Source organism: Cheilinus undulatus, linkage group 20 (assembly GCF_018320785.1).
Source record: "Cheilinus undulatus linkage group 20, ASM1832078v1, whole genome shotgun sequence".
Lineage (NCBI taxonomy): Eukaryota > Metazoa > Chordata > Actinopteri > Labriformes > Labridae > Cheilinus > Cheilinus undulatus.
Window position 1 is genome coordinate 13,348,750 of NC_054884.1, and position 19,775 is coordinate 13,368,524.

General features: G+C 39.3%; 2 protein-coding genes across 2 annotated transcripts in view; both read right to left on the minus strand.

Moving 5' to 3' along the window:
- The window catches only part of mrtfba (myocardin related transcription factor Ba), a 51,181-nt gene extending 46,045 nt beyond the window's left edge, over nucleotides 1–5,136 (minus strand). The window contains exon 1 of the mRNA XM_041815101.1: nucleotides 4,984–5,136. The gene's annotated coding sequence lies outside the window, so the exon portion shown is untranslated. The remainder of the gene's footprint in view (nucleotides 1–4,983) is intronic.
- Nucleotides 5,137–8,014: 2,878 nt separating this feature from the next.
- Nucleotides 8,015–19,549, minus strand: ercc4 (excision repair cross-complementation group 4). Its single transcript, XM_041814892.1, has 10 exons — nucleotides 19,234–19,549; nucleotides 17,581–17,761; nucleotides 17,180–17,375; nucleotides 16,846–17,053; nucleotides 15,102–15,282; nucleotides 14,852–14,983; nucleotides 13,836–13,940; nucleotides 11,634–12,294; nucleotides 11,252–11,364; nucleotides 8,015–8,956 (listed from the first exon to the last, which is right to left on the minus strand). Exons 1-10 carry the CDS (start codon nucleotides 19,408–19,410, stop codon nucleotides 8,217–8,219), a joined length of 2,694 nt encoding a protein of 897 aa, XP_041670826.1. The 5' UTR covers nucleotides 19,411–19,549; the 3' UTR covers nucleotides 8,015–8,216.
- Between the last annotated feature and the right edge of the window lie 226 nt (nucleotides 19,550–19,775).

Here is a 19,775-nt window from a genome sequence, read left to right on the forward strand (position 1 = left end):
TCTGGTCTCTGTTCTGCTCTGTTCCCACAGACACGCGTGTGCTGTCGTTTCCTTCCTGGCTGCCTTCATGGACCCCAGGCTGAAAAGATCCTCTAAAAACGGTACAAAAGATTTGGAAAAACGAAACAAACACAAGGTCTCAGGTTCTGGAAGCCAAAGACCATGAACGACCATACTTAAAATGGGAGGACAATTTCAGAAGGCGCTCTGCTTGACTTCAACAGCCTTGATTTAAAAGAGCAGGGGAGTTGAGAAAGTGTCGCCTGCAATGAGGCATAATGTAGGCTGGTTATATAAAAAGGCTTCAGAGACATGAAAACCTGAATTAGCTGCCCAGGGTGGCACTCTTTTCTCTGATGAGATGAGTCTAGCATGCCAGTACCTATAACTCTTGTGACTCAGTGGAGTCTGCTCTGCTGATCTAATATTAAAAGATATCCAATGCAGCTGAAATGTGGACAGAAATCAAGTACTATTAAATGCAAACACAGCTGCTTACACTGTAATATTGGGTTACGCTTTCTTCAATTCTCCACAGGGAAAGACAGGAAGAAACCCTACACTGAAGTGTTGTTAGCAGAGAGTCTTCATGCAAACTAATACTGCACTGGGAGGTAGGATAATCACAACACACAGGGATATATGGATTACACCTTTGGATAAGTACTCTCCCATTGAGTGTTGTCACAATACCAGATTGTTCAACTTCAAGACCATTCTAGTAAAAAGCACTCATGATCAATCCCTGATCTGCTACTATGGTAACAGAAATGTAAGTCCTAGGCACACAATAATGGAAAATTTCTTGTTTGAAATGAAATTATTAATGGTTGTGCAATTTACTAAGTATATTCTCTTTAGTATATGCATAAAGATCTATAGTTTGTTAAGCTTTTGGTTTTGAAACATTATAAAATATGTGGAAAAGCAGTGAAGATGTGAACATTTTGAAAACTTTGATGTAAGGAGCTCTCCCAGCTTGCAGAAAAATAAACAGGACTGGGATCTGGGTATTATGTCTATGCTTTCAAACCATGTTGCCACGTTTAATGAACCTCAGGGCAGCTAGCAGATACTAGCAGATTAATAGATACCAATTTAATGGTGGAAATATGTTTCTGTTTATTAATGGCAGTTGATATCAAACTTAGGGCTTATAAGCACCTTTCTAAATCATCTTTTACTTGTACTTCATACTCCAGATCTTTGTACTCAAATATGATTGCAGTAAAAATGTAACATTGTTGATCCCTGTTTGGATACCACTGCAACAAAAACAGAAGTCCTTGGAATGCAACACTGGGTAATTTTTTGGTTTTAAGACACAAAAATTACAGGCTAACTCCAGCACACCTTCACTGAAGCTCTTGTGCTTGAACTTTTTGATCACATTGCATAATAGCATTGTTTCGAGGCTAGAGACACATACCAGTCAACATTTAGGTTTCCAAATACGGGAGGTTTTGGTAGAGGGGGTGATTAGATACTAAGAGACATACCTTGCCTTGTTAAAGCCATGTATGAGCCACATGAGAGTAGGTTTAGCTTTGGTCTTTTCAACCCCTAATGGCCAATAACCGATAAGAACCAGTAATTCTTTATCAGCTGTTGATTTCAAAAAGAAGTTTATTTCATGTATTCATGCACATCTCAGGGTAAGATGAGTTAATATGTAGTGAGCAAAGATATGTATGATAACAAAGAACAATTCTGACATCACAACTGTTTTTATTCTTTTTATAATTTAACTAGAACATCTGTGTACAAAGTACGTTAGCTACAAACTGACGTACTTTTGCTTTTTTAATTATTTCAATGAAATTACTTTGAATCTCTTGAAAAACAGCCAATTCTAATATTTCAATCAACTAGACAAGAATTCAGCTGACATATGTCCTATCAGACATGTTTCCTTATTTAAAACAAAGGTAATTTTCAAATAAGTAGAATTTATTCCTCAATTTAAACTTAACAGACTAAAAGCCTGCACAATTAATCTACAGATAAAACAAGTACATGATAACAGGCTGTCATGCTTTATAAAGGGAGATGTTTGGGGAACTGCAGGGTTAGAAAGCTGATGATTGTCATCCAAATATGCACTTACATAATTCATATCAGAGATAGATAAAACAATGATAAGCACACCGTTAATAGAAACTACTGTTGTTGTGTGTGGTTAAACTGATGTTCCCAAAGTTGTCGATCAGACTGTGAATGAAACCACATCAAACAGCAGGCAGGGATACGTCTAAGAGGCAGCGGTGGATCAGGAGACTATCAGACTGATATCATCTTTAATAGATTTGCCTTTTGGCTGTCTATGGAAAACTGTCTGCAGTTTCAAGTGCCTGCTGAACAAGCACTCTGTCTGGCATTAGCCTCCGGCTTGGCCCCAATGTTAATTCTTTATGCTAGCGGCAACAGTCCATTGTTAGGAGGACTACTCTTAGGTGACTAATAAGCGCTGTTGTGTTATTGGTTAATATTTTATTATCCGGATAATAACAAATAAATAAAATAAATGCAATTTTGGCCAATAATTATCTTAGGTGTTTTCAGACAAATTTACAAAGACGATTCTGTGTTGAGGGTATAATTAGCATATTTCTAGTAAAGCTAGGAAAATTCCTGGAGTGTCCTGGGAGAAACTATAAAACAGGAGGTGGATGTGAAACAGCCCAAAAATAAGGGAGAAACCCAGGTAAAGCAGGAGCATAGGCAGGATATTTAAACTATAACACATTTGTTAGTAAAAGTTAGATGACAGTTATATTCATTACCATGGAATAATAAGTTTCAGTCCTAGACACCAAACATAGGGTATTACATTGTTTTTAATTACCAAATGTTGCACGCAAGCTCCTGCACACCGTCTAAACCATACAAAGTAGCTGAGATAGTCAACATATTTATTTAAGAGATGTGCCGACATCGTTTTTGGTCTAAACCAGGGTTCCCAAGCTTTTGAGCGAGTGACCCCCATTATAACATTGCCAGAGACCGGGGACTCCCGCTGTCCCTGAAGGTGGTTAAAGCATGCAATGTTGCAAAAGCATCATGTGGAAATTTACATTTTAAAGAGTTTTCATACACATCACTTTCATTTGAGCACAAATCTCACTTAATAGCTATGACTCTATTTTGAATGTATCTCATTTTCAGGATATTTTATTTAATAATGGATAAAATATGCCACTTAAAAATTATATCAATTTTTTCTTTGTTGTTTTAGAAAGCATCCTGCAACCCCCAAGGGGTCCCAACCCACATTTTGGGAACCATTGATCTAAACTACATCCTGTTCAGAGACACGGCTTAGCATTAGGGCTGGACAATTAATTGAAAACTAGATTAAATTGCAATATGGCCTGCTGCAATTTTCAAATTGCAGAAGGTGCAATAATTCTTTGACCTGAAATTTGTGTCAAAATAGCAGTCTAAAAGTTTGTTTGCAGCAGAGATGTTATGCATGACATATGCAATCATTTACGTGCCAATTTGTTTTAGAAAAGTCTACAAAAAAATCCTACCTTCTTAATTTTTGTTCTTTTTTCTCATTGAATGAGAATTACAAAAACACGTCAATGCAACACTTCATATCTAATTTGCAATATGGGTCAAAATCATCAGAGTTCAATATTTCTGAAGACTTGTTCAGCCCTTGTTTAGGAATAAAAGAAAGTTCAGGAGTAGTCACGTATCAAATCGCAATACTGGAGGAAAAAAAATCACGATTTGATTATTTTCCAAAATCATTCAGCCCTGCTTATTATTTGAACATATCAGGTCCTACTGATCCCAAATAAGAGGGGCCAACTAAAAATGCTTCAGAAGCTAAAGCTCGGGTCAAAGTGTTTTTTTGTTTTTGTTTTTAATAACAAACTTATTTACATTTTCAGTAAAAATTCAGGGGTAACAATGCCAACATTGGATAATTTCATGTTTTTTATTGACAAACTTGCAGGCACACTCCTACACTCCTATCTAAATTGCAGATATGTTGGCAAAATTCCCCCACCAGTTTTCCTTCAGTCTCTTATGAACCCATTCTGTCCCAAACACCTGCCTTATTAAATAGATGTAGTATTTCGTAGCTTATGTCGCCTACTTTAAATACAATCAACCATTAGAATGTATCGTCTTAAAACGCACATTATCGAAAAGTACCCAACATTAGACTACCTTCTTTCCGCTAATAATTCACACTATTGTGACAGACTGTGACTGGATGGGGCCGACCACATCCTGTCCGCCTGTATGACTCACACAGACCCTAAACCTGTCTGGCTTTGCTGCAGCACTACCTCACTTTCATCACTTCAATCGATTGAAGTGCAATGAGATAACATCATGGAGTCTGTGAAAGCCAAAGGGGCCCTCATTACACAGAGGATTACACGGGGTGCGTGGTTATTAACACTTAAGTAACAGGGCTGCCAACTCCCAAAGATATTCTATGTCATGCTCCAGCATTCACAAAGCATCACTGTTAGGGAGTAAACGGCTGAATAAACATGTAGTAAACTCACAATTTACTGTTTAGCTTACCCAAGCAGCAAACAAAGACGTCTCATTTGGACGCATTAGTCGCTGACATGTCAGTTGGCTTCACCACAGCTACTTTTATCGCAGTGGTGGAGGCGGGTGGGTGTGGGATAAGCTAATGTTAGCTAGTTACTTTAAATCTGACAGGTGAGTGAGTTGCAGTCTGTGCCAACAACCAACAACGAAGGCGCGCTTGGGTGGCAGTCATTTGAGTAAAACGTTAGAAAACGTATCTTATGGCCCGTCACAATCCTTTCGTCGTAGCCCATGCTTTTGCTGTGTGCTCTTACCGAGCCTCGTCTGCTGTCTCTGTCTGCATATCACGGACGCACCTCAACAACAACCTCCTCACAGTTTCGCTAGTTAGCTGAGTCTAGCTAGCACAGGCTAACATGCTAAAAACAAGACAGCGCCGCCACGGCTGCGTGGTCTTACCGAAGTGCGGAGAGTTGAACCTCAAATCCGTCCGTGCTCGGCTTCACGATGAGATATCCATGAATGTCAGCTGAGATATCGTATGTGTTGTGTTTTCCTCCTGGCTGTGAGATTGAAGTTTATTTCGCGGAGTAAAATGGCTGCGACTGGTCTAGCTTCGGATGCAGAGTGACGTAATGACGCTGTCGGATAGGAGCAGTTGGAGGGGGTGTGGCGCAGGGGCAGGGATCGCCGTCCTCTTCACCGGTCAGCGTAACGGACTATCATTTATGAACCTCTCAAACTCTAACCAGCGTTTCTACTGTTGGATACTTAATCAGAAAAACATCTTTTCACTGTTAAACACATTTCCGTTTAGTTTCTACAGCTGATCTCTCTTCTGACACGTGCTCTGCCAGTATTACATAACAGTTTCAATGAAGCTGATCCACAAGAAAGAGCAAAATCAGCCACCCTCATGTAACCCTCTTTAGGGACTTAGCTAAAACAGGATCTTAGAACATCAGTAAATAAAATATTCATTTCTGTCAAGCTTTAAACTGCTCTCTGTGTTTACTCCACTTTCAAATTAATAAATGCCTTTTTCTGGGGTACTCCACTGTCACAGGCCCACTGAATATTAAGACTGATCTCATCATTGTGTAATACATGACAAAAAGAGCAAGCTCTGCAAAAACTGCCTCCATGCATTACTTCCAGACCACCTTCAAAGAATGTTTCTATAAATTGAATGAATAACATTAGTTTTAACCTTTAATGTCTTGTTCAAATGGCTGATTTTTAAATATAAATCCATACATTAATAAGTGACTCTGACGCTATTTTTTTTCGTGTGTCTGCCTGCCTTCTTTGTAAATTGCAATTTTGCAGGCCAGTAATGATTTTTGATGCATTTGTAGTGCTGCCAAAAATTTTCACTTAATTTTGATTAATTAGTCATAGGGCTGAAAAACGCAATTAAAAATTGTATGTTGATTAATGGCAATGCGATGCCATCACATAACTGGCTAAAATGGCTTTGTAACTTTGTTTAGAACACATGTAAAAATTCTCTTTGCTCTTAAAGTCCCTGTAAAGTGGTTTGTTGTTTGATAGGCGATTGTGTTATGAACCACTAGGCCAAATTTCAGTCATGAAAAACATCTCTAAGTTGAGCTTCAAAATCATGAAAAATAAGGCAGTAAAATCTGCTCCAGGATTGTGTGAACTTGGACAGCTGAAGCCACACCCACTCACTAGAAATTTGATCCTCTAAAAAAACACAATGCTTCTGATCAAAACCACAGTGGCTGAAAGATTTGGGGAATTTACCACACCTCACAATGAACAAACAAAAACTTTAAATGAAAACAGTAACATCTGAACCATCATATATATATATATATATATATATATATAAAATTATAATAAGATCTATCTTAATTATCATTTTAACACCTGATTACATAAGATTGTTATTTTTTTAAATCAACTCAGAAGAAGCCTTTTATTCATACATAGGGAGGGTCCCCTCCACAGACATCACCATCTTGGATTTTTTTTCTACAGAACCACAGAGAGGACCAAATAACAGACACACATTTTTTAAAATTCCACTGGTTGCCACAGATTCCATCAGAGAAATGAGCATCACAATCTAGAAATGACTTTTAGATGTCACCAATATTCCCAGTTTTACACACTATACCTTTAATTATTTTATTATTCTATAGATAAAATCCATATTCTATCATATATCTATAATCTATAACACTATCCCAAATTTACTAGTAAGTGGACAATATGTCCTTGGTCTCAACTTCTTCTGTTTAAAAAGCTAGTAAAACATTTTGATGCCATTCAGAAATACATTCTTTCTGATTTACTCTTATCTTCAAATCTACCAGTACTGCAGTTTTTTTTTAAATTATCAGCATATGCAATTAACTGTGATTAATTAATTACAAAGTCTATAACTAATAATATATATTTATTTTATTGGTGAGGTCAACAGATAAAAACAATCTAATCAACTGTAGGCTTGAAATTAATGAGTCATAACTGATTGCATCGATACAGGTATTGTAAGGACTGCATTAATGGTCGATTAATAGAAGTACAGTGGTTCCCAAACTTTCCAGCCTGAATATTAACAAATAATAAACAAGACTGGGGATCCCCACTGCACAATATTGCACAAAGTCTCAAATGCAAATTTACGTTTAAGGAGTTTTGTACACATTACCTACATTCACCTACTATTGTCACTTAATAACAATGGTTTTACTTTAAATTCAACCAGTTTTAGAGATTTTTAAAATCAAAAATAAAAAAGCCCCATCACTTTAGATCATTGTAAATTTTCCCTTCTTTTTTTTTTGAAACCATCCTGCAACCCCCCCAAGGGGTCCCAACACCCACTTTGGGAACCACAATCTGAGTAGACACATACAGGTACAGGAAGAGGCCAGACCAGGGGCAGATTGCTCTCTTATCTTAGATTGTACTGGGATGAATAAAAAAATAGAGATAAATTAAGAGCAAAAGGGGCATTTTTAATCACATTTTCTTTTACTTCATTAAACATCTGAAATTGACTGAAATTTTTGACACCACCATTTAAGTTCTTCTTTTTTTCTACAAGATTTTTTTTTGCAAGACAGATCTTGATCATCAGATTATCTGATTAAATTCAGTTTATATGAATGGAGTAGAGGTAATTCATGTTATTTACGTATGTTCTCACATGAAATACTGCTTAAATTAAATGCTGCTTTACTTCTCTCTTTAAAAAAAAAGAAAAAAAAAAACTCTAAATAGACCAGATAAATCACCATCCACTCATTCTGGCATGCCTTTCAAAGCCAGAAAAAAGTAAATGAAATAAAAGGTTAAACGTGTCTGAAAAATATCCTTCAAGCTTTTAAAAGCAAAACATTCTTATTGGAAAAACTTTATTAGGAAAAAGTGATAAAACAGTAATAAAATATTGAAGGGTTATTTTTTCAGTATTTAAAATATTTTTTTCAAGCTTTTTTTGACAAAAAAATCATCCATTTCATAATTTATTTTAAAGATCACACAAAAACTGCATTATTTCAGTAAATTCTGTACATTTATATAATACACATTTCACTTTTGATGACTCAATGCATAAAAAAATGCAGAATTTTTCATCCAGATTCAATAAGCTAAACTAATCCTATTGCCAGGAAATTCACATTTCATTTATAAGTCAGTGCCTTTGCTGCCTATCATTTTTGTTTTGTCTTCTGCACTGGAGCAGGGACATCAGCACTGTTATGCAAGAACTCATACAGCAACTTAGCATTGGCAGCATTCCCAAGTATTTCTGCTAGCTTATCCAGGCTGATTTTGGCTAAATCTGCCAAACTGTCTGCATTCTTAATTAGAGCCCTGTAGTTTTTTGTATTGACCCCAGGCATCTTTAACAGGAAGTCATAAGGTCCAGGATTGTAAAGCTCTGCTGATTCAGCCACCATGTCTGACTCAGCCGTGACCGCCTGAGCGGCTGCAGCATCAGGCTCAGGGCGACCCTGCTTCAGCTCCAGGAAGAGGTCAGCTGTGGCGTGTGGAGAGGGGCACCAGAGGATACGAAGCCGAGGAAAATGCAAGGTCAGTAGGGTGAGTTTTGAAGAAATATCATTGGAAGATATCTCATGTCTGAAATCTGATCGGGCCATTAAGGAAAAAGGTTTTGATGGGTCAAACTCAATGAGCAGCACTGGTTTCCTGTAGTATCGAGTCATAGAGAGACACTGGGTGTAGAGGCGACCGCTTTGCAGGGAGCCGATCAGATCGCTGATGCTCTTGCGTTCGATGCATGTGTCTGGTGACAGGATGTAGTCTCCTACTTCTAGGGTGACGGGCTCGATGTCTAACCCACGACGGTGCAGCAGGGAGGGCAGCTCACTGCGGAACTCACGCATGTCCACGATGACTCGAGACGGCTCTTTGGACTGATCCTGGCCTCCTGGTGAACAGACAGAACACAATCAAATATAATAATAAACTTAGGAAAAGTTCATGCTTTTAAAAATCTTACCCCTTCAATGATAAACCATAATTTCAGTGCACAGATGAACTTTCACACCTGCCTTTACATCTTAAAAGTTGTCTGCATCCTAGACACCAGTGCAACCAACATACCAGTACAAAAGGCAAAGAAAGATAATCTATAATGTTGAGGCATTTTACAAAGAAAAAGGTGCTATAAGCTAGCATAGCCCTTCCCAAACTCAAATATTCTAGGGCTCAATTTGAGACCTGAAAATCTTCTACAGCTCACCAAACCCCTTGTACAACTACGACATGAGAATCAAATTTTTATCTTTTCTTTATCATATTTTGTTCATAAGCAGGGAATTTTAATGTAAAAGCTCTGCTTAAGATACATTAACATACTCGGAAAGTGTTGTTTTGTCTGAATCAGAATTTGAAAAGTCAGTTAAATTTTCTTTTCTTCTATTAATCTCTGAAAACATCCATTGTGACCCAGCAAACTCTTCCCAAGTAGCATTACTGTTGCAGAAGGCACTAATAAATTCTTAAAATTGGGAAATGAGTGGCATAGTCAATGAAGAGTCACCAGTTAATCCAACACCAGTTTAACTGTGACCGCAGCTGTATACATTGGACAAAATAAATGGTATAAACGAGGATATGAGTTAAAACTTTGGGTTTTGTCTTGTTACTTCCAAGGGTTAATATAATGACATATAATCAAGTATTTTATGATAATCCAAACATGATGTTTTGTTTTTTATTCTTATGACTTTTTAGATGTTTTAAATGATCTCTTGTGGTCCACCTACAGTACTTCTGGGGCCCACACTTTGGACGCACTGATCTAGCAAAGCTTCACAGGGGAGTCAGGTGGTCCTAGTGGTTAGGTCATGCCCCATGTACAGAAGCTAGTTTTCCAAGCGTGTAGCACAGGTTCCAACCTAAACCGAGGCTTCTTCCCCAAATGTCATTTCCGACTCTCTCTCCATGTTTTCCACCACTATCCACTGTTGTATCTTCTCAAAATAAAGGCAAAATGTGCACTTAAAATAATTATAAAGCATCATCACAGACGTGCACTGTCAGGACCAGAAGTGCAGCTGCAAACCTCACACCTAAAAAATACCATGGGCGGAGCAGAACTATCGCACTTGTAATTAGCAGTACTGCAAACTCGACACCACAAAACAGATGGTAGTAGAAGGAGCTCCGCAGCTCCAGTTATACAGTGCATCTGGAAAGTATTCAGACCCCCTTCAATTTTTTTTATGTTGCAGCCTGATGCAATCTACACTCAGTAGTTCATTACAACAAAAATTTTTGGAAATTTTTGCCAATTCTTGAAAAATAAAAAATGGAAAAATCACATTGGCATAAGTATCCAGACCCTTTGCAGTAACACTCCCATTTCTCTTGGTTGATGTGAGATGTTTCTGAACCTTGACTGGAGTCCACCTGTGGTAAATTAAACTGACTGGACATGATTTGCAAAGGCCTCACAGCTAACAATGCATATCAGAGCAAAAACCAAGCCACAAGGCCAAAGGAACTACCTGCAGAGCTCAGAGAAAGAATTTTTGCAAGGCACAGATCTGGGTAAGGCCACAAAAAAATCTGTTGCACTGATGGTTCCAAATAGCACAGTGGCCTCCATAATTCTCAAGTGGTAGAAGTCTGGCACAACCAGGACTCTTCCAAGAGCTGGTGGCCCAGCCAAACTGATGTTCACTCTAACTGAGCTCCAGAGATCCTGGTTCTCGTATTGTGGGCTTGCTAAATGCCACGGAAATCATCATGCAGTTTAATGACAGTCTGAAAGTTGTGCTTTTTTATGTATCAGTGACAAGAAAGGGAAATAGTGCTGACTTGTATATGTTTTAAATTACACACAGCAACAGGAAACATTCATCCCACAGACAGACCCCCCAAAAAACTGATTGTAACTTAGGCTATGTTCATACTGCAGGCTTTAATGCTCAATCCTGATGTTTTGTTCAAATTTGATATTTTTGTTTAGCTGCCATTGAATTCCAAAAGATCAGATATGTATCTGATTGAGTACCACATATGAAAGTGGCCTGAATCTGACCTGAAAAGGTCAGAATCAGTGTGACTTGTGCTATTTACACTGTCAGAAAAAACAGATATGAGTCACATATGAGCAAAAAAATCAGATTCGAGTCACTTTTAACTACAGTGTAAACATACTATCCTTATATTTCAGTGTGACATATACTCAGGAATTTACGGTAAACAGATATACCTGCTTTGCGGGTGTTGGTAGTGGCATTGGCAGGCTCTAAATTTCTAGCTAGATCCAGATTTGTGTCTTCTCGTCCCTCCCTCTCCTCTGGGATGACCATAGTAGCCTTTTCCCTGCAAAGAAACACACATGCAAGCACCAATGAGGAGGCTGAACATCAACTAGATATTAGATAACTTGCATGTAAGAGAAGCCTGCTTTAGACTAGATCTGTTGTATAAAATCAATTGACAATTGGCTTAGAAAAATCATAAGAAGCTGTATGGAAAATGTGCAGATATCATCTGTGTAAGGTCCAGATTCAAGCAAGCATTTTAAGCTTACACCTCAACAGATCTTCCAGAATGCATATGGAATTAGAATTGTAAGAAAATGTTCTGACCTGATGAGGTGTTCAAAGGCTTTCTTTTCCTTCGACAGTGTCGTCAGATACTTCTGTTCTTCCGTCGAGCCTCCATAGATGAGGAAATATACCCTCAGAGGCTTTCCAGACCGGCTAGCTTTGTAGATCTCCAGCTGGCGGACGAAGCTGAGTTCAGCGTCATACAGCACAACAAAGCTGGGCTCCACCTCATGCAGCACTCGCGTCAGGCTGTGGGGGTCAGTGAGGCCTTTGAGTGGGTGGATGACAGTCAGCGGCTCCTTCAGGAGGCCATAGTAGGCATCTGATGACAGATTCAGGTTCAGCTGTTCTTCCTCCCCTTCATCCTCCTCCATCACTTCATCCCCATCTCCGCTGCTGCCCATCACCGCTGCTTCTTCTTTCTCTTTATTCCCCATCATCTGGGTCAGGGTCAGGGATGGTCTCTTCTTACTCTTTGTGGGTTTTTCTCTCTGTATGGGCTCTTTTCCTTTGGTTCCTTTTGTTGGCCCCCCTTTTCCCTTTTTGTGTGAGTCGAGATCAAAGGCAGCAGCAGCAGAGGGGTCCCGCTTGCCAATGGTGCGAGCATAAAGTCGGTGAAGGAGCCAATCAGAACCGTGCCTGATGACCTGCTGGAGCTGAGCACAAGTTCTGTCATCACTGGCACAGATCAGCACACGACCTAAAGGAGACAAGTTGGGCACATAGTCAGACACCTACTATTGTAGGTGTAGAACCTGAATGAGTTAAGAACAATGAATGCAGTTTGAATAGGGATTTATGAGCATAGGATGGTGTGTTAAGCCTTTTTTTACACCTAAAATAACGCCACTTTCTCACAAGCTCTTCATATCAAAATCTGGTCTGTGCCACAAGACAAGCTGATTTTGAGTCAAATTCTTTTAATCTGACAAAAATAAGCAAAGTCAAATTTTTTTGTTGGTTCTGAAGATTATCTCATGATTTTCCTGTAGTGTGATGTGTGTGAAGAGTGATCTGACCTGCTCAAAGAAATCTGTGACTGCACCAACTGTACATGAAAAACAGGTTAAAATTTAACCCTTTCATCCCTAGAGGGCCCATATCTGGGGCTCGCTCTCCTCTGAGGAAAACCTTTAAAAGGCAGTCTTGGAGTCTATCAACAGAGTGCTGTCACACACTGTTCGAAAACCCACAGATCCTGGCAAACTAACAAGCACAGCATTTTCCACCTAAACAAAACACAGCTCAGATCACAACCAGTAGAATGAAAGATGTCAAAAACTACAGTTCCTTTAAACACAGTACTTAACTGCAAACAGGGCACCCTAAATACTTTTACAATATTTCATGCCAGTGATACAGAAGATAGTTACTCTAAAGTGTAAACATTTTTAGGCAGAAAAAAAATCAGTTAAACTGTTTTCCATCTTTATTTACTCAGCCCCAGTAACTTCTACAAGGATTTTACAAGTCTGCTGAAATCTGTACATTGATGCCAAGCTTATTCATGTAGACTCTGAAGTTGCAGAGAAATACTCAGCTGTATTTGGGTATGACATTTTCAAGCTTCAACACTGAAAAAGGGCCTCAGAGCACAGAGATGAAAGGGTTAAGGTCTGATGTCATGTTGTGTTTGGGGAACTCCAAAGACAGCGAAGCATGCACTCTGTGTTCTCTATGTCGTGAACAAAACAATAGTCGATTGGGAGGTGAGGTCTGAAAAAGGAAGCACAACCCCCACAGCTAACTGACTTTAGCACTGTTTTTAATTTTCAGTTAAAGCAGTCCTAAAACTAGCGCTGACAATTCCTCCTGCCCACGTTTGACCATAAAAGAAGAAGGAAGAAGAAAAAGACAAAGAAAAGACACATTTTTTGTGTGTCATTAGAATCTGTTAGTGCTGTTTTGGTCATACCATTGCTCTTCATAAAACTGAAACAAAACTGAAAAATCCATCATTATATGTTATCATGTGTAGAGCCTCTCACAATTTCAACAACTGTTCAGATTTTAAAAATCTCTGAGTGAGGGCCAGGCTTAAGTACTTTATAGAGAGTGCAAACTCCACTTAGCATAGTCATTTCAATGAACAACAACCCCGTATCTGAAAAACAAAGTGCAGATTGTGTGGAATTCTGTTAATACTAGTAGAAGGCTACCTCCACATCCATACCGTAGAGATGACTTGTGCTGTTGACATGATGGAACCTCATTATGCTTTTAAATAAAATGAGCTCTAACCTGGTTCATGTTGAGAGCTCTTGTTCTCCCTCTCAATCTCCTGCAGTACCTCTGTCAGAGCCGCCCACTTTGGACTCTTTTCCAGCACCAGCTCTCGCTTCAACTCTGAAAAACACACACAACAAACACAGAGCTTTTAGTGATTTCAACATGAGTACACACGCAAATAAACATGCTGATATCTGCTCTGCAGAGCAGGCTGTCTGCTGCTGGTTACACCGGTTATGTAGAAGTTCATGTGTAGCCTTGTTTGAAAGTAAGCTCTAGTTTATGACATTTATTCTCTACTGACAATTCAGGTATTACACCAGTTAAGACAGTTTCAATGTAGGCTTAAGTTGTAAATTATAGTAAACCTTATATCTGCTTCCCAGGTTTAAAGACCGCCATAAATACTGTTATCATAAATATAAAGGTGGGATTAAATGGCAGATGACAAGAAGAAGTGGGTTTTTCTCAGCTGTTCGGCATCAGCAGTGAGTTCTCAGAAATTGCTCAGAAATGTATGATGGCCTTCTTTGGACTCTCAATTTCATATTCCTTGAGCTTAAGTAATTTCAGCTGTTCATTAACAAATAACCTCAAGTGCTTTACAATTTCCTCACTGCTAAATTACACTGGCTATAGGCTATACTTACCACCTACTCAAAACAATTTGACATATTTTACACACAACTTCATTTCTTTCTGTAGAGTAATGGAAGCTGAACACAGATCTTTCCAGCCGTTATTGTGTTCAGAGATGATGTGGCACAAAGAGGCAGTGCTGTAATAAACACTGCATTAAAAATGCTTTTTACTGATTGGTCACATGAAGTGAATACTTCATATCTGTGACAATATTTTGGTGACTTTGGCAGTTATGATGAACCTTATGTCTCTAAAGGACAACCAAACAATGACACAACTTAAGATTTGAAAGAACCAGTTTCAATGTAGAGTTTAGTGTGGGCCATAACTTAAGACAGAAGCCATGTACAACTAGTGCAACAGGCCACTTCTTCCTGCTCTGTTACCTGGGTTTGAGGATGACTTCTGTTTCTCTGCCTCTGCTCCCACTTTCAGTTTCTTTTTGCTTTCTGGGAAGTGATACACTCGACCCCTGGCATTCATAAACATGGAGGTGCTGGAGTCGAGGAACAGCCACCCTGATGGTTACAGGGACAGACGAATGTTATCCAACATGAACATGAGGTGATTTATCAGAAAAAAATAAGGTGCATCTTGTTCCCTAGAGCTCTGTCAAGATAACAGCATCTTGTTTACCTGAATTGGATCCAAAGCTCTTTTGGCTCGAACGCAGCGACTCGAGCAGATTGAGGAAGGTGACACAGTCGTACTGGGTGAGGTAGAGGAGGAGAACCCTCAGCACCTTAAGGTCCTGTACTAGGGCCTTAGTCTTTGCTCCTAGCTGGTGCCACAGGGGGTCCAGGTAGTGACGGATGGTCTAGACGGGAGAAACACAATGAGGCAATTACAAGTTGTATCACTAGGGATGTAACGAAACCTCACAACACAATTAAAACTGATTAAAACACAGACAGCTTATATCAATCTTACTAAAATATGTATTGTAATATTGTATTTTAATGTCAGGGCACAATTTGCTTTTGACAACTCATATTTATTTTCACCACACCATGAGCATAAGTAAATTTTGGTAGTTTTTTTCCAGCTCTTGAACTTTTTATCTTGTTAATTTGGGATAACAAAGCTTATTTCCTCACTATTACATGGTAACTTCTCCAAATCTCTAGAAAACAACCAGAACTGTTACTCTGATGACAACTCAACAGTCAGAGTTAGGCCGGCCACACACTAGATGATTTTTAAATCTGAAAAGATTTTAAAACGTAGGAGACCACAGACATAGGGACAATTTCAAACAATTTTTCATCTTTAATTCTGTGAACGCACACACTCGACGACTCAGCCAGACTTTCAGATCACTAGAGACCACACATGTGCCGACCTGCCAGCGATCTTGCATGATCATGTGACTTCAGAAAAAAACAAAAACAAAAAACAAAAAAAAACATGGATGTCTGTCAATATCCTCTACAACAGGCTGCCCTGGCATGCATTACAGGTGCAGCAAATATCAAAAAACAAGGGCAAGACTCAGGATGAAATCCTGGCGAGAATTAAGGCACAGTTGTGTTTGCAGTTGTGAGCGGTGAAAGTACGTATGATCCCACTCGCTCTCATTAGTTGTTTTGGGTGCTCTGTCAGAGGCACTACGACCTAGAATTGTAAACTGTAAATATCAAATATGTTTGATATTTATGATTTGGGGTGTGGAGGACTTGGAGCGATTTGGAGCAGTAAAACAATCACAACACCACACTCATGAGGATTAATTAGACAAATTGTTGTTTGCGACGAGACTACTCAGGATATGCCCCCATGAACATCAGGGGAGGCAAATCTCACCCCAAATCCTGTAGTGTGTGGCCAGCCTTACTCCGATGACCACCCAACAGTAACAGATCTTTTTGTAAGATATTAAAATTGTCCCTTGTGATACATATTGTACCACACTTTGAGAGTATTGAATCCCAAATCTAACCTATAAAGCATCATGTGAATTTAAGTTAGAGTTCTTAAATCATTGAGATCTTCCTCTTATTGTTAATAATTTTAAGACTGATTTGTGTCCCAGGATTTCTCATATTTCCTTGAATCCTAAAATGACCCGCAAGCATAAGGTGCCTGCTCTCTTTATTAAAATTCAAAGTATTACAGAAAATTTTTGGGCAGATTTTGGCAACTCCTTTTCCCTTTAGCACCAACTCCCCCTTTTAAGAAAAACAGCATAAATACTATATGAGAATGGCATGTGGCTAATAAAAAACAAAGCTTAGAGCCTGATTTTTATCGTTGTCACTATTTCAGAAAATGTCATGTTCATCCCTGACTATGTTCCAATATGCCCATGAAATAGAAAATTAATTGAAACATCAGAAGTCCACATTTCTGTGGCCCATCATGTTATTCTACAGTGACAGACCTTTTCAAAGGCATTGCCTAGCGTGTTTTCCAGAGAGAGGTCCTCTGCCTCTAAGGTGGGGTTGTAGCGTTTCAGCTCCTTCAGACAAGCGCTCATTATATCCAGGATGGAGCTCTGGATGGCTCTCATTGATGGCGTCAATGACACATGGAGCTCCACCACGTCTGGCTTGTGCCTGTCCAGTGCTGTGTTTACTGATGCCTGAAACCTGTAACAGAAAGCAGAGGTAGAGAGAAAAAGCGTCAAAGCACAAAAGGAAGAAGGAAGGAAAGCTTTGTAATTAATTACACCACTGCTTTCTACCATGAAGAGGATCTAGTACGTTCTTTCATACCTAGGCCAGAGGTAGAGCTTCTTCACAAAGAGGTTCCTCATCACACGCTCCACCTGGCAGAAGCCGGAGGAGAAGGATGTAGCCTTGTCAGTGAAGGCTTTAATGAAGCCTGTCTTGTTCTTTTGTCTGAACAGGCGGAGGATGAATGCCTCCTGACATGACTCGATGATCTTGTGAGCACGGTACACCAGGATGCCTGAGGGTGGTTTAAAAAAAAGGGTGTTTTAAAATAATGAGACTAAGTAGAGTGGTCAGAAAAGCTTATACCAGATCCATCAATGATATCCATCGGTTAAAAGGTATTTGGTGAAACAAGCCAATATCACTAGGAATACAATCCCACATTAAATCAAATATGACTGAAATAGACATTGGGCTACACACAGTAAAAGTCTTCTGACCTGATACAAGATGAGCAGGGATGCGGTCAGTCAGGAAGTCAACCACCAGGATCCTGCTGGTGACAAACAGCACTCCTCCCTCAGTGTAAACATTATAGCGCTCAGTGCTCTGGATATCACTGGTGACCGTCCTGGGCAGGTGGGTGTTACCCTCCACTCTTAACTGCTCTGTAAAATACTCCTAGAAAGGATGAATGGGAAAGCATGTTAAGCTTGCTTTCAGTTCCTTTTCACTGAAGCTCATGCTGTTATATGAAAAATATGTAGATACGAGGCATGAGCTGCTCCCTCATCCTGTGTAGTCAAAATATAAAGAATCCTGGGTTGAAAACTAGCGTTTACTGTGCATTGTTCGTGCAGGTGTGGGACAAAATGTCAATTTAGTACTATATCATTGTCCTGACTGGTGTAAAAATATCAAATTGCTACAGCCATATTGATATTTTACTCTCCAGACTGAATTACAACCCAGATTTTATGGTTCATTTCATTGCCACTCCAGTGAAACCCCTGCCACTTCAGATGGAATGCAAGAAATATGTGTTTGTGTGATTTATGTGCACTCTGTTTCAGAAAAGCATGAATGTCTTTAATTGTGTTGCTCTCTGGAGTACTGTCTCTGCTCTGCTTGTGTTTTTCTACCGAGGACACAGTCACACTGACTCACACATTTTCTTCATCGTTTGTCTCTGATGAAATGCCAGGATATGGATTTTTCTTTAGGCTCTTAAGAGCCATTTCCTTTCCTTATCCAATGCTCTACTGACGTCTTTTAAAGATATTTCTCATAATCATTTATGATACAGAGCTTTTACAGCCTCAACTCCAAAAAAGTTGGAACGTAGTGTAACATATAAATAAAAACAATGCAATGATTTTCAAATCCAATAAACCCATATTTTAGTCACAGTAGTACTTAAACACCCCAGACGATGAAACTAAGACATTTTACCATTTCGTGAAAAATATTTGCTCATTTTGAATTTTATGGCAGCAACACATCCCAAAAAAATAGGGACAGGGCCATGTTTGCTACTATGTAGCATCCCCTCTTCTTTAAACAATAGTCTGTAAAAATCTCGGAAGTGAGGAGACCAGTTGCTGGAGTTTTAGGAGGAAAACGTTGGTCGATTTGTTGGCCAGCATAAGAAACTACGGTTTGTTTGCGCCTCGATTAAAATGACGCATGCGTGCTACGTCACTGCAGGCGCTAAAATTCACACTGGTTGGTAATAACGTGTTTTTGGTCCCAATTTCTTTAGGTGAGTCAGTAATAAAAGATAGATGTTGTCAACAAAATAAGAGTCCTAGAATAATCTTATTTAAAGTAAATGCAGCCACCTGTACTTTGAAAGTTTATGTTGTGAGACTGTATTTCACATTTTGCTTGAATAAATGAGCAGTTTAACGGTTTGGGATTATTTTCATAAAACAAAGTCGTTGAATACCTCACCGGTTGAATATCTGCAAGGGGTTCACTTTTAAAATCTTTAATCAGTTAATGTGATCACATCAACCCCAAAGAAATGCTTTTATACTAGCAACCTTGCTACCCCAAGTTGCTTACCTCATCGTTAACAACAAAGCACGTTCGCGTATTTCTTGTCGCTGCGGTTCGCGTGAGATGCGTTAGTTAGCTTTAGTGCTCCTCACCTGCTCTGCTGTAGTTGTGTTGAGAAGAAGAACCAGGCTGCCAGGCTCCGAGTAAACCCGCATGAACTGCAGCAGGATGCGGTCTATCCCCATCCCCTCTGCTACCACCAGCAGCCCGTCAGAGCCGAACAGACTCAGAAACATCTCCGTCTCAAACTCCAGTAGCGGACCCGCCATGTCGGAGCCCCAAAACCACTCCACTAATGCAATAACAACGACTTTTTCTGTGACTAATTACGATAAATATTAGCTAAAAGGGGAAAAAAACATTATGATACCGCCACTGACAGGCTGCATCCGTCTGCTGTTCAATGTTTTGAAGTTGCACATCCGGTGACGTAACAGGACAAAACAACGATAGCGTGCTAGTTTAGCGACGTTTACTAAGATGCGCGCGCTCTAGTGGAAGGGATGTTTCGAGAGGAAAAAAAAAAAAAAGTTTTTTATTTGCTTTTCTGTTTCATATTTTTTATTGTCCAGTCCACGCGTGAGTGAGCGCGCGTGTCTAATATGTATGCAAATAATTTTGACAAAAAATTGAA

Coding starts and splice junctions, on each gene's coding strand:
- ercc4 (XM_041814892.1), bottom strand. CDS start 19,410: ATGGCGGGTCCGCTACTGGAGTTTGAGACGGAGATGTTTCTGAGTCTG. Junction 11,365..11,633: donor GCCTTTGAACACCTCATCAG/GTCAGAACATTT, acceptor GTTTCTTTGCAG/GGAAAAGGCTACTATGGTCA. Junction 8,957..11,251: donor TACCAACACCCGCAAAGCAG/GTATATCTGTTT, acceptor TCTGTTCACCAG/GAGGCCAGGATCAGTCCAAA.